Genomic DNA, 15,171 nt, shown 5'->3' with positions numbered 1-15,171 from the left:
GAGGAGGTGGCTGTAGCTGGTTAATGGCCTGAGGCAAGGGTGGTGGCAAGGAGAGGTGAAGGGGGCCCATTTTCTCTGCTTGCTTCTTCCTTCCTCTCCTCGCAGCCCCACAACAGCTTTTGTTGCATTTCTCCCTAGGGTGCAGATAAAGATGTTTTCACGTCAATAACACAAGCCTTCTCAATTCACACAGAGGGAAATGGAAACCCAAACAAGCCTGGAACATCATGGATAAAGTTGTGCCCTAGACGAACTTTCAAAGTCCTCCTGGAAGAAAAACTAATGGTAAGAAGCTTGGAAAACACTTGCTTGCCCTCATCATCAGTACTAATGCGGAGTCATCACAGAACCTTTTTCCCCGTGTGCCTGATGGAGGCTGTCAATAATCAGAATAGCTGAAATAAGCCTCGGAGGGAGACTTCCCCAGCCACACTTTCCTGCTTTGGAAACTGATTGTAAGACTTCAACATGGACATTGATCCCATCTGATCTTTCCCCCCCCAGCTATGGCTACAACCTCAACAACACACACACAGCTCTGTTTCTTCGCATTCAGTTTAGCCAGCCTGACACACTTGTATGCAGCTGTGAGTGAGGTTTCCCCTTTTCATGTATCTCCATTTCTATGAGTTAGGGCTAAAGTGGAGCCCAGCAGCCCGGTTCAAGCCTGGGAAGGCACCGCAAGAGCAGAGGGAGCTCTCCCCACCACACGTTAGAATTGTTAGCCTTGGGGAAGAGGATTGCTAACTTGTGTTTTTAGCCTGCTGTTCAGGTCCAGATGTGTATTCTGCTTCATAAAACCCATCTGGTATCCAGTGGAGATGACGTCACAGTTGCACAGCAACATCCATAGACATGGATGTATTTGTAAAAAAAGAAATGCATGCCAGTATGGAATTTCTTCAGAAACGTCCTACATGTTCCTTATGTGAACATCTGAGGTAGGACTACTAGAGAAGAAATGAAACTGTCTCACTCAAGGCCCCATAAGGCTCACGGACTGCCAGTTAGCCACCGGCATGATCCTCACAAGGAGTTCTCTCCTGTTCTGTGGCACCAAGATGATCTGCCTCTAGTGCATTTTGCATTGCTAAAGGGCAGTTCTGGGTGCCTCCTGTTTGCATCAGTCCTTAGATACAAGGGAGCCGTTCTCCCCCCCCACACACACACACACATATACACATTGCCCAGCCCCTGACCCATTTGCCCCACTAGGAACATGTGCAGTGGCTTCCACTTCACCATAAGCAACACAGAAGCACCCTCAGCCCATTTGTAGTTTTTCAAGGGAGTTACTTTCCCCCAAAGCCAGTTCAAGAATGTGTAGGGAGAAAAATATCCTCCCTTGCTGGTCAACCAAAACAGAGAGAATATCTTTTGTCACAGATTGTTGTCTGCTTTTGCCATGGCAACCTTCAAAACAGGATATAAATTTTCAGTTCTGACACACAGAAAAATAATAAAACTCACCAGCAGCTGGGAGCATAGGACGTCCCAACTTTTATGACCCTGCCTCACAATGGCTGCTGGTACACTGAGATTTTTTTGTTCACCAGTGCAAAAATATCACGGATACAGAAGGTCAGCCGGGTTCTCTGGTTGGGCATCCAGTAATGTTTCTGGGAGCAAGAGATGGATCCATGAGCCCAAAGGAGGTCTTCCAGTGAAGCCCATTTTTTATTGAAGCCACTCTGCCTTGATTCACCTACTGTAGCCTAGACTGAAACCACACATATAAAGTAAAAGTGCAGGACCCTCCCTCCTGGTAAGAACATCAGTCAGTTCAGAAAGCAGGGCAAGTGCACTTAGAACTGCCTTTTCTCCTTTTTACACATGCAAAGAGTGGGAGAAGGGAATGAAAGTCCTTTACGTGCCATCTGTAAATTCAGCCCCAGGGATCCCATGCCAACTGTGACGGGGGTGTAATAAGCAACAACTCCTCACAAGCACAGAAATCAACTGAAGATTATAGCTTTCATTCTGAAAAGCAATTTTCTAGCCAACATACAGTGCAATTGTATGCAAAGTTATTTCAGGCTGGGGCCATTAAGTTCAATGCACAGGACGGGGCTATAAGAAATGTTCAAGAACGTCCAGGGATTCAGTTCATTTTGGTCTGTCAGGTACATACCTTGGGGAGGGCGGTATATAAATATAATAAATAAATAAAATAAATATGCATCTGTGTACCAAGCAGTTCCAAGATGCTATGTAAAATAAGATGTTTAACCATCTTTTGTACAGATTATAAGATCCTGATTTTCTTGGTGCAAAATTTGGATGGAATCGGTAAAAATTTTTATATACTTAGATTGATGATTAGTGCAGAGCTCTGGCACAAAATCTGAGGGAAACTGACTAAGGGCAAAGTGGTGGCCAGTGTGCTCTTCCTATTACAGGAATTAGACTTGAGCTGTGATGCTGTAGTTTTGCAGTCAAACTGTGCAAGGGTATCTGGAACAGAGTGACTGTGGCCATCCTTGTGACCAGAAGCACTTTCACAGAATCAGCACTAGCTTAACCCTTAGCAGCAGCAGTGGCGGCCACGTGAACAGAACTTTATTGCCACAGTATGTGTGGGTATGAACAGCTGCTGTTGGCAAAAAGAGGTACGGATGCTCGAAATACTTTCAGAAAGAGCAAGTGTTTGCTAGTACAGCCCAGTTCATCCCCGAAAACCAGAAATACCTGCTCTTCCCATGTCATATCACAGCTTGTTGACTTTTCCCCTAGCAGTATCTCTCTTCTTGTTTTGACTTCCAGCAAGATGGTAACTTAAGTTTTCAGTTTTCTGTATGGGCGTGGGGCTTCCGTTTGATCAATGTTTCATTAACAAACCGTATTCATTATTTGTCAATGTATTTGACAGAACAGAAATTTGGGTTTTTTACAAGGATATAGGGATTAAGTTTCAGTTTAGTTAAGGCCTGTGCAAAGTTTTCAGTGACGCACAGAGTTGTTCTCTCTAAAGAGAATGGAAAGGTACCCGGATTGCCAGCTGTTTGGAGAAGAAAGTTACTTATTAATGCAGTTCCTTCCGAACTGGCTTCCAGTAGATATTGATCATGCACACTTTTCTGCACGTCCCATTAATCAAGAAAAAGTTTCTCGGGCTGCTGCCGTGATCCAGGAAATCTCAACATTTTCTGCTTAACACCATCAAGGAAGTGGGGAGGAGTACATAGTTGAACTTGAGAACTTCTTTTCCTCAACTTGAAGCACTAGCTGGACTCAATATAAAGTCACATTGAGCATATGATATGACCATTGTACTTGATAGCGGGGGGCAAGGTTTCTGTTGTGGATGTCTTATTGCCTGTTATCCTGCCCTTTGTCCTAGGAGCACAGGTCAGTGTACGAAGGGTTCCTTGTTCCCATTTTGCGCTCATAACAGACCTTGGAAAGTGGGTTGAGGCAGGAAGGAAGTGACTGACCCTGAGCCACACAATGAACAATGGCTGAGTGAGGATTTGAGCAGAGGTCATTCATTCATTCATTCTTTCATTCATTCTTTCATTCCTTCATTCATTCATTCCCTTCCCTTCCTTGAAGACTCAGGGTACCTTACAGCTTTCAATGTTTCCAAGCAGCTCCTTCTCTTATCAAACTCTACTATACAACACTGTGTATCTGAATTTATGCATTGAAAACTGTAAATGGCACATTTAGCAATACATTTTCTAATGTATGGAGGCAGGGAGGATCCATTGGGAAGTCTGGCTCCTGATCATCCAAACAAGACCGAATTCTCTCACAAAACTGTTGGTTCTGGTGGCTGCTACGGCTTGGCAGTTACTGCTTAGGACAAAAGCCAGAGAGGGCTAAAGGCTCCCCCTGGCTAGGCACTGTGCCCACCAAAACAAGGCAGAAGACTACAAGGAAGAAGACTCATACTTAACGGCCTCAAGCAAAACAGGTTGTCTGTGCTTGGCTGTAGATGGACAAAGGCAGTGGGCCCAGACTGATTACTTGCTGAGTCAGGAGCCCTCATGAGCAGGGAGCTTCATAAGCTAAATCAACATCCCTTTAGTCTGGGGTTGGAGGCATCATGCAAAGGGAGAAGTCTGATGGGGGTACCAAAACAGAGACAGATGAATAACAGGCAAGCTAGTGCAGGTGCAGAGGAATAGGAAGTGCCATGGAGTCAAAGCTAAGACCAGCTCTTACCAAAAGTATTTATTTACTTCATATATACCTGTCCTTTATCCCCAGTGAGGAGGACCTAATGCAGCTCACATCGTCCTTCTCTCCATTTTATCCTCACAACAACCCTGTGAGGTAGATTAGGTTAAGAGGGTGTGACTGGAACATGGTCACCAAACAAAGTTCCATGGCATACTGGATGTTTGGCTCCAGGTCCCCCAGATCCTACTTGGACACTTTAACCACCACCACTCACTGGCTGGGAATGGAGCTGTATTCTTCTCACCCCCCAGATCTGAGGCCTTGAGCAGCTTGTCACAAAAGGGCACCCATAACCAGACCAGAAGTCCCCAACTGATTTAATGATGGCTGTTTGTGTGGACTGTTAATCTGATCTCAGGGGTAGCTGAGTGACACATTTCAGACCTGGATCCAGGACATTCTGACTGTGTGCACCAGTTTATTGAAGGCAGTTCCCTGTGCAGCATTACCATTCTGTCCTGCGAGCTTGAAATGGTTGCTAGATTAAAAAAAACAGCAAAGAAACACTTGAGCTCGCTGAAGAAAAGGATTTCCAAGGCAGCACACACTACAATCAGCCAAAAAAGGAACAAGAATTTCAAAACCGTGGGTGTGGATTTAAACAGTTTGGAAATAAAGTGCAAGATGGCACAGGAGATTACATTATTAAACTGATGCCAGCCGCATTGGGAAATGTCTGGCATTGCTCTGAAGCACATTTGAAGTTGAATAAAATCTACTTATGTTCCTTAAAAAGGGCTTCTTGGTGGGGATTGGAGCACTTCATTCTGCCATAGCCATTCGTTTCCCATGAATACTTTAAAAAAGTGTCACATGTCATTTGCAATTAAACCCTGGATTAGAATGGGCAAAATGAAGCCCTGTTGGGGACAAAGGGATCGGAACCCCAGAAGCTGGTGGAAGACCAGGAGAAACCAAGCAAGTCACAGCCAGAAAGGTCCTCCCCAGGAGCCTCATGTGAGTGATCTGCTCCAAAGTGTGGAAGTTCTGCTTTTGGGTTCAGAAGCCAAAAGGAGAGACCAGGAGGCTGAGGAGAACCCAGAAGGAGCTGATGCAAGACAGCAGATGGAAGAAGGAGCTGGGCTAGGTGAAACAAGGCATGGCCAACTATGATGTCTGATAAAGAACAAAAAGGAGCTGGAGGGCCAGATTCCATACCCGGCAAATGCCCAGGGACTGCACCTTTAATTTCCCACCCCACCACCAACATAACAGAACCTCAGTCCCAGGTAGATAGGACAGACACCACCCATCACATTTTGCTTCCTTGAGCACATCCCAGGTAGACAATCCCTTCAAGAGCATGGAAGAAGAAAGGTTATGACATAAAATATCTGGAACTAGGGCTGAACAGTCTAGTGGCCAAGTTTGCAGATGGCAACACATTTAGGATGGGAAAACCAAGGCTGACTGTGAAGAGCTCTAAGAAGACCTCCACAAACTGGGTGTGTGGGTGGCAATGTGGCAAAGGAAATTCAGTGTTTGTAAGTGTCAGATGATGCATATCAGGACACAAAAATCTCTACTTCAAGATGGACTCTCACTGGTCTGGTCCAGCAGGGCTCTTATATTCATTTGACAGAAGATTGACCTTCCAATCCCCGCTTCCTGAACTCTACCTTTTTGATGTGCTTCCTCAGCATGAGAACCATTAGCCTCCACAAATGTGCCACAGAATATACAAGCTGGAGACTTTTCAGCAGGAGTTGTAAATAACTTGCCAGCGTCTTGGTCTCAAGTGAATCACATGAGATGCACTGGGGGGTGGGGGGTGGACCATGCTGGATCCCCCAAAGGTCCTGGTAAACTTACCAAGGCCTGATGTTTGGCAGTTGTGCTATGAAGCATCCAGAGATAGGGCAGGCTGGCAAAAAAATGGTGTGTTCTCCCAGGCCCGAGGGAACAGCCACGGTTTCCTGAGCAGAGGCCACAGACAAAGCCAATGTCTTGTACTGCAAGATTAAGACTGGCGAGACATGATTTGGATCCCAACCGACCTGGGCCTCATCTTTTATTCTCTCTACCACACAGTAGCATGGAGCTGGAAGGAATTACAGACACCATGGAGGATCAGGCCTAGGTCTCATCTGATGAGCTTCCCTTTTTCCTTTGAGCAGTTTCTGCCTGGGCCTTCCCAGATCCCACTTAAACCCCGCTGGTCGTCTGGAGGCAGGGAGTGATTCAGCCAAACCTTGGTGAATACCAAGAGGTTGCCTTAGCGGAGTCCAGCCTGTATAGCTGTCAAAACTGAGCTGTAACAACAATCATTCCTTATTCCTGCTAATGACTTTTCAATAGTCAATTAGAAACCATGCCGAAGCACATGACGATCCTTGGCTTGAACGCAGTCCTTGCTGTGCTAAGATAAACACTGACGGTTTCTTTCCCTCTAGCAGTTTCCAGGACAAGGAGCAATTCCAGGCAGTAGGGAAACTCCTTGCAGGCCCTGGAAACAAACCCTGACTGGTCGCCTTTAAAGGCAAAATTCGATGGGTCCTGCAAGGGCCAGGGCCTCAAGAAACGGAACAAAGCTGACTCATCCTGAACATTTTGCAAGTCAGTTTTTAATCCAATGATTTACAGCTAAAGAGCTAAAATACCAGTTGTTTGTTCTGGCTGGCCTTATTTCCACTTGGGTTGTGCACACGCGCAGCATACACGCACTTTAAGAAAACACGTGCCATCCGAGGAGAGAAGATCCACCAGCAAAGTGACGGCCGTGCACTCTGAATAGTCTGCTCTTTTAAAGCTGCAGTCTGTGCCAGTGATGGTCCCCTTCCAGGCATTGACTGGTTTCTCTTGTTTCCCTAACTCTGGGCTGCGAGAACTCTGAGACAAATGACAAGGACAAAAATGGCCCTCTAGCATAATCAGAGTTCAGTTTTTGCTCTACTGTTAGACAACCACGGGTGCTCATCTCGGGCAGATCCAGGGCAGATGTCCTGATGTTCAGCAGTCTGTTGTAAAAATGATACTCTAAATGCTATGTTGCCTATGTTGTCGGATGTTTACTCGCAAGCACAAAGCTGCTATCTTCCTTGTGCCTTGTTGCTGCTGTTCTTAAAACGGGTGCAAGGTGTCAAAACTGGTTCTCTGGGCCATAACTTCTTACCTCCCATCATCCTCAGAATAAACGGGGTGTTTCTTCTTTCTCCGTTTTGGCTCTGGCCCCAACCTGATAGAAGGAGTTGCCAGTTGAAATCTGGGGGCCCTGATGGAGCTGCCAAAATGGCATTCTTCCCCCAGGTTTATGGCTGAGGGCATGGAGGTCTGAAATTATATGGGCCTCCCTCCTCCTCCTCCTCGGCTCCTCCCCCCCCCCGCCGCCATTTATACCAGCGCCAGTTTGGGTAGAAGAAGACTTCTGGCAGTGCTGTGATGAGCCCACCTGGCTCACCAGATTAGAAGCCGCCACTCTTAACCACTACACCAAGCTGGCTCTCAATGCTGGCAGCCAGCAGGTGTTTAAATGGGTGGGGGAGGCAGACTGGTTTGTAACTGTGTTTTATTAACGTAAAACCACCCCAAGCCTGTTTGCACGGAGGGGAAGCATAGAAAAATAAACAGACAAAAAAACAGGGGTCTCCAACTAAGGTGCTCAACATCACCTTTCTTGGCGCCCACTAAGGGTTTTTAGGAGGTGTGTGGAGCCAGGTGAGGGTCTTGCTCAGTAGAGCTTCTGATTTAGAGCTGCAAAAGATTTTAACCGAGATTGTTTCAGTGGCAGCTGCCACCACAGTGTTGGCTTTATTACTGTTCTTCCCCAGCATATATTTTATTCTTCCTCCTCTCCGCTGCACTTGGGCTTCCCATGTGGGAGTGGCTCCGCTGTCCGAGGCAGCCATCTGCACCTACCACCTCTGGTCAGAATTCCAGATGTGCCCACAAGCTCAGAAAGGTGGGGGCCGACTAGTCTCGCATTGTTATTCAGACTTGCTGTTTTTGAATGCCAGGCACACAGCCGTTAAATTCAAAGGAAAACTGAAAAGAGTGATTTGTAAAGAAAGGGATGTTTTCTTTTTTTATTCTTCATCACAAGAAGCACATAATACAGTACATTTTACCAAACAAAAATGTTTTTTAAAAAGTGCATTATGCATCCCCCTACTGTGAAGGTACAGTACAAAAAAAAAATACTGCATTATTTAAATATGTTTTAAAAATTGAGAAAACGACAATGTACCAAAAACTCAGCTGTCAGTAATACGGTCACTGGGTGCCCCCCATTTGTGCCCATTATCTCAGGCACTGATAGGGCCAGGTCAGATGCCGATGGGCCTGACAATAACCTGCATGCACTGGGGCATAACTCCAGCCCCTGGAACACCACCAGTGGGCTTACGATGCCATGCTGACATATGCAGGAATGGATACGCTGTGTTGTGTTTGGCCTCAGTAATCCTGCCACTCACCCCCCTGCCCTATTCCTGCACTTGCATTCTACGTGTTGTAGCAGCACAGGCGGTCCTGAAGCCCAGGGCCGTGCTGTGCTGAGCAGAGGGCATATTGGCCTTGTCAGTGTCTGGAACCAGCCCATAGTTTTGAGAAGAAACTGTGCCCATGAGAATTGCAACACAAACGTGAGGCACAACAAAGCAGGGCTAGTTATAAAAGCAACTGGGAAGAACACAGGCTGGCATGAAGGTGCCTCTCGGTGTACTGGTCAGGTTTGAGGCTGGGAAGGGCCCTGGCCCCATTTCTACCAGGTGAGGGAGACAAAGGCCTTTGGCAAGCCTCCATCACTGTACAGATCAGCCCAACAGTTGTGTGCCGTCTTGGAAGAGGGAAGGGTTTCTTTTTTAAAAAAGGAGTGTCTCTTAGAAAAAAAAGTAAACCATTACTGACAGTTTTTCAAATAGCCAAAAGGATCCCAAGGAGCCATTCCGAAGGACAGAATAAGGTAATTATGATATTTACAATCAGTATAGGGGCTTGTATTGACACTAAAAACACCCTCGTACTAACAGGGACAAAGTAATACCATCACTTAAATACACAGTATTTGTAAACTATTTGCAAGGCACTCAATTTAAAAAGACAGACGGACTGACCACCATTACGTGAAGGAAAATAAAAGTAGCTGTTTCTTCATGCACCCATCCAAACAGACGGGCAGCTTCTGCATCTTTTCAGACTGGGAAAAGAAGTCTTTGAGTTGGCATGCTGAAGACTGGTTCCTTCTCTTGGCTTACAAGAAGGGAGAGGGAGCCATGTAGACCTGAGATACAATAAGCAAGAATTGGTTTTCACTCGAACTGGGGGGGAGAAAACAAATAAACTGTCCTCTGCAAATTTAAAAACTGGGCCTTTGCAATCAATTCATAAAGGATCCTCTGGCCACAGCTATCACCAATGGAGAAATAGGACAACAGGAATGCTTGTTTCATTAGCCAAGTCTGTCTCTACTGAAGGATAAAAGGTTGCTCGTAATATTATTAAAATTAAATGGGCCTAGCCTCCAAAGGAGACTCCTTGCTGGACGACTTCTAGTGGCAACAGTACATAAAGAACAAGCACCACAGCAGAGGGAAGCTGAACTCCTGCATGGGAGGGGCATCCTGCTCGCTGGCAGTTGGTAGGTGTTTCCTCTCCCCGCCTGAACTAGCAGTGTAAGTTCTCCCTGTCCTGTTTACCCCTCATGTCTGTATCTGGCCAGGGAGTCCAAACTGGCTACTTGGCCAATGCACATTGCATAATGCAAAGGTACGGGGATTTCCATGGGAAGGAGCTGTCTTTTCTCTGCTTGGCACTTCATTCTGGCTGGGCCCAAGGAAGTCCTGGAAACTTCAGATTAGACGGCTCTAAAACCAACAGGGCCACTGGTCAGTGGACTCCAAATGGCCACAGGGAAACCGACACGGGCCTTGGTTTTTTAGGTCCAGGACAAGCAAGTGTCTCGCAGCAAGACAAGAGCTTCAAGTAACTTTTGCATGGTTGTATTGGAAAGTGCCAATATGGACAGCCCTCCCTGCATCCTCCCCTTGGCATCTTGGCATGCCCCACCCCTTGCCAAGAAAGATAGCACCACCCAATCCACAGGGCAGATGCTGTGTAAAACGTCAACTTGAGCTTGGCATATTATTATCCTGAGACAACCTACAGGTCTTCTGCCTGGAAATCAAAGAATGCACAAGAATTAACAAACAAATGGAGGAAAAATGAGTTCCCCATTGCCCGCCCCGTTTTCACATGGACAAATAGGAAGGGCACTTTCAGTTTCCTCACATCAAAACTTACGAGCACCAGCTTGTGCCTTCGGCAACCATATGAGGATGCAGTGCCCCCACTCAGAAGTGCCCCAGCACGGAATCCAGCTCTGCGGTTCTGCACAGGGGTTTCTGGTCACCCTCAGTGAAGCAGCTCTACGCTGCGCCAGTGGGATCCCATGCCTCTGTTTCGACACAAGGCAAGGGGCCACACAAGACTTTGGAAGCCCACACACAGGACAGAAGCAACTCCAAACAACTGTTCCACAAAGTAAAGTAAAACCAGCAGCTCAAACGAGCTGTCATTGCAAATGAGCCTCTGTCGTCGGGGGAGGCCTTCTAGGCGGCCACTCCACGCAGGACTGACAGACGACCATTTTTTTAAAAAAAGTTATCCATTTCAGACCAAGATTTATTTAAAAAAAGGAATCCTGCCTATCTACATATAAATACTTAAACAACAGAGGTAGGATTTTGCACGGCCCTCTTAGGCTTTTTATCAAACCAGCCTCCTAAACACTGTGCCAGGAATGTGTGGCCAGGAAGCCCCTGCAGTTCTTCTGAACAAGCAGATATGGGGAGACTCACAGGAGGCCGTGTTCACACACAGGATCCCCCCTCCAGGCCTTTTCTTTGGGCAGTTCACCCTTGTCAGAGATTTCCCCCCTTTCCACCCCTCACCTATGGGTACCACCAGAAGGGGGCGAAGAAAGCCGCTGAGCTTTCTTTTCTTAAGATGATAAAACTCCATTTAGTACAGACTAATATAGAAGTAACAGGATCCTAAAACAAGTACAAATGTGTCAACTTTTCCCCTCCCCAAGAGTGCTCTTCAGCTTCCCCACGGTGGATTCCCCCGACAGCCTGGGGCCCAATTCTGTATTCTTCAGAGTGGACCGTAAGTTGCAGGGCACCGAAGCTTCGCTCAGTTTGGCCTCCTTCAGGTCTGTCAATGCGGATGCCTCCACATCGCTGCTCAAGTCATCTGAGGACAGGTTCAGACTCCCGAGCTTGGCAAGAGAGTTGGAGCGCTTCAGCGGAGACGAGACCGTCAGCCCAGCCAGCCGCAGCCTGGTTTCTATCTCCTGGGTCCGCTGCTTGACCAGGCCAGGCTTCCCTCGCACGCTGTGGAGGCTGTCACTGCTGGAACTCCGCGTGAGGTTGGAGCTCCTCGAAGAGGACGGCGTGTAGCAAATGGTCTTCAGGAAGTCCTTGGTGAAACTGCTCATGTGGTCAGCTTTGCAGAAGATGGGCGTGGAGGTTTTCTGGGACACCCCTGCGGCAAGGAAGGTTTTCTGCAGCTTCTCAGGATTGTTTTCTTTGTCTTGTGGCAGTTCTCGAAGAGGGAGTGGATGCTGCTGAGCCACTAAGTCAGGAGTCTCCTCGGGGATGGCAGCCTCAGTTGAGCTCCCCAGAGATTCCTTGGCCTGCCCCACTGTGTCCGAGGGAAGGCTCTTCAAGCGCTCTAGTTCTTTGGTATGCTTCCGAACCAATCCTGCTTTCTGCAGCTGAATCAGCGACTCCTGATGCTGCATCAAGTAACTGTTGTTGGGCGGTTTGTCTAAATCTTTACTGAACAGCAAGTACTTCAGGTCCTTGGTCTGTCTGACCTCTTTTCTTGGAGAAGAGTCCTCTTTCAGGACTTCGCTGAAGAGGGCATTCCTATCACAGAGAGAATTCCTCTGACCAGGCAAGGCCGCAGCCAGGGTTTTGGGGATATCTTTGGTCTTCTCCAGAGTTTCAAACGGCCAACTGGCTAAAGGTTTCCCAGCATCATCGTCCTGCAAGTTACTCTCCACCAGCTCCAAAGGCAAGGCATTGGCTTTAGCCCCACGGATGGCCAAAGGAGGTGACTGGTGAAGTGCCTGTTCTAAAAACACAGGCGCCCCGTGGGAGAGGAATGAGGGCTGCGTGCAGACAGTGGAATTGTGGCACGGAGGAACCGGATGCAGATTCTCACACGATTCCCCGAAGGCTTCTGCAGAGGTGCTGGCTGAGGAATACATGCAGCTGGCACACGACTGGTAGGAAGGTTTCACTTTGTTGAGGATCCCAAAGATGGCATCATGCTGAAAAGGACAGAACAGAGAATTAAGAAGCCAAGTACACAACAAAAGAGGTATAGGCCTACAGTGACAGGACAGCTAACTGGAAGCTCCACGCTGATTTGTTTAATGCAGGGAGCTCAAGTTCAACTTGAGAGGTTCCCAGTTAGCATACTTGGGAGTACCCTGTGTAGTAATTGGAGAGGGACCATCACACCCTGCTTGGGGCTTAGCTTGGGGCTCAAGCTGCACCCCTCTCTTGGACTCACAGTGCAGCCGTGATCCAACTGAGCTCTGGCAGATTCCTAATTGGAACAAGAATAATATTGGCATAGTGCCTTATGCCAGCCAATGCAGTCCTAGATATCACTTCAGAAGAAGAGCTTTTTTTTATACCTCACTTTTCACTACTGGAAGGAGTCCCAAAGCAGCATATAAACACCTTTCCCTTCCTCTTTCCACAACAGACACCCTGTAAGGAAAGTTGGGCTGCAAGAGCTCTAAGAGAAATGTGACTAGTCCAGGGTCACCCAACTGGCTACATGTGAAGGAGTGGAGAATCAAACCCAGTTCTCAAGATTAGAGTTTGCCACTCTTTAACCACGACACTTTAAAATTAGAACAATTATATAAAACCAGAATTTATTTGACTCTATTAGTACATTATTCACTATTTAACACTGGGACATCATACAGATGTTATAGGTTGGAATGACAAGCACAGCTCCATGAAAGCCTGAGAGAGATCGCCACCTATGGGGGATGCGTAAATACAGAGCCTAATTCAGACCAACCAGCCTCAGAAGCCCTCATGATTCTGAAAGCTTCCCTGTGAAAATAAGAGGATGGCAGACTTCCTTCACCATTATTGTGAGAGGTGCACTAGAAGCGCTACAGAAATGACCGGAAATGTTTTCCTTTTATTGCTGTAAACTCCCCAGAGGCCTCCAAAGCATGGGTTCTAAAAACAGCCTTGCTTGCAGGGTGGTAAAATCCAGCCAGCTTTAAGGCTGCACCAGGGCTATGTTGATTCCTTATGCTGCACCAAGACACGGAAACTGCCAGCATTCACCATTGGTTTTGGGTAGCCAGACTTCTGGATTCATAATAGCCCTCTTCCCACTTCCCCCCTGACAACCCACTTTGCTCTTGTACTGGGTCTCCCTTTAGCATCATGGATATCTTACTGATTTTTATATGGCTGGGATGTTATTGCAGTTTATTGGATAGCCTTGGAGGAAACAGCTCAAGTAGAGAGGCAGGCTATATGTGTTCAAAACCAATATATGAACTGGCAGCAGCCATGCTCTCTCTCGGTGAGAGAAAGGCCCTTCCCAACCCCAGCCATTTCACGGGACACCTTGAAGGGAAAAGAAGAGGGAACATGCTATTGTACTAAAGGCCTGTCCAGACTGTCCGGACAGTCCAGAAGTCACACTTTCCAAAATATACCTGCGGTAGGAATGCCCCAGGTAGTGTGTCTTTGTTGGTGAGTGAGGACAGAGGACTCTTGCAGCCCTACCTCAAAATCCTCCGGGCAGCTCCTCTTGCTGTTGTTGTTGTTCAGGTTCTCACAGTTCAGCCTGCTCTCCTCCTCCTGCACAGAGGAGCGCCGCTTCCACCTTTCAATGGGCTTCTCCACTTGGGGGGCTTCCTCTTCTGTGACAGCAAGACTGGGCATGGCCACATCTTTCAGGAGGCTGATCTCAGATTTCTTCTTGGCCGGTTTCTCTCCGAGGTCAGAGACCTCTGCCCTCTCCTTGCCTTTCAATTTTTCCACCTCAGCCTTTTCTGAGAAGCCTGGAAAGTGGAGATCTGCTGCCACATCAGCCTCCTCCAGAAGCACGTCTCTCTCTGTGTCCTCTACCTGGAAAAAGGATTCCCTGTTACCAGGCAGAGAGTCAGAGAGGCGTCGGAAGCAGTAATGGAAGCTCACAGCTTCCTGGTTCACTCTTGGATCTACACACGTAGGCTGGCAAGGAAGGTCAAGGTCAACCTCGAGGTTCTCCATCAGGAAGGCATCAGAACTGCTGGAACCATCTGAGTTCTGGGGGAGGCGGTCGTCTGACTGCTGCTTCCACAGCTTGTTGTGACGCTGTTTACTAAGGAACAAGAAGAGGAGAGACTGCCTTGAATGGTGGGCAGTGAAGATGCACACCCTGAGAGTCCTAAGGGCCACAGCAAAACAGATGTGCAGAAGCCATATTAAGAGGCCACCATCCATATGTCTTTGCCCTGAGGAGCTTACAAGGCAAGGGGTAGGAGGAGGTGGCATTTTAATGAGCACAAAGATCTCATTTCCCTGCTGATGAGGAATCTGTGCGGTGCAGATGAACAGGGCCAATGCAGAGAGGCAGCACGAAATGGCAGGCTCAGGCAAAGAGTGCCACACAGCCAAGAGGGACCAGTCCTGCAGCACGGAATGAAATCATGTCTTGCGAAGGGCTTCAGGTGCAACGAGAAGCCAGGAAGCACTCAGGTTTCACGCACAGTCACTGTCCTGACCTGGATGACCGAGGTGAGATCTCAGAAGCTAGTCAGGGCCGCCCCTGGTTAGTACTTGGATGGGAAACCTCCAGGGAAGACTAGGGCAGGGCAAAGGTTACCAACCTAGTGTCTCCCCAAGGACTTGCTTTCCATTTGCCAGGAGGGCTTAAAAAGGAATCACCCACCATGACATTCCTCATCAGTATTTCCAAGCACTGCTGCCCCAGAAGGCCGTGGCCCCGGCTGCT

At 47.7% G+C, this 15,171-nt stretch overlaps 2 protein-coding genes across 6 annotated transcripts in view; one reads left to right on the top strand and one right to left on the bottom strand.

The window, feature by feature from the left end:
• Positions 1–15,171, top strand: part of DAO (D-amino acid oxidase) — a 52,926-nt gene that overhangs the window by 4,725 nt on the left and 33,030 nt on the right. For both annotated transcript variants that reach the window (XM_077309119.1, XM_077309120.1), the window contains exon 2: positions 194–285. The gene's annotated coding sequence lies outside the window, so the exon portion shown is untranslated. The remainder of the gene's footprint in view (positions 1–193; positions 286–15,171) is intronic.
• The window catches only part of SSH1 (slingshot protein phosphatase 1), a 28,514-nt gene continuing 21,519 nt past the window's right edge, over positions 8,177–15,171 (bottom strand). For all 4 annotated transcript variants that reach the window (XM_077309105.1, XM_077309107.1, XM_077309106.1 and 1 more), the window contains 2 exons: positions 13,959–14,538; positions 8,177–12,460 (listed from right to left, as the gene is read on the bottom strand). In XM_077309105.1, the coding sequence (XP_077165220.1) occupies positions 11,195–12,460; positions 13,959–14,538 (1,846 nt within the window). In that variant the 3' untranslated portion in view covers positions 8,177–11,194. The remainder of the gene's footprint in view (positions 12,461–13,958; positions 14,539–15,171) is intronic.

The sequence above is a fragment of the Paroedura picta genome, chromosome 13, assembly GCF_049243985.1.
Source record: "Paroedura picta isolate Pp20150507F chromosome 13, Ppicta_v3.0, whole genome shotgun sequence".
In the NCBI taxonomy this organism is placed as follows: domain Eukaryota; kingdom Metazoa; phylum Chordata; class Lepidosauria; order Squamata; family Gekkonidae; genus Paroedura; species Paroedura picta.
This window is presented reverse-complemented; position numbering and strand designations above follow the sequence as displayed.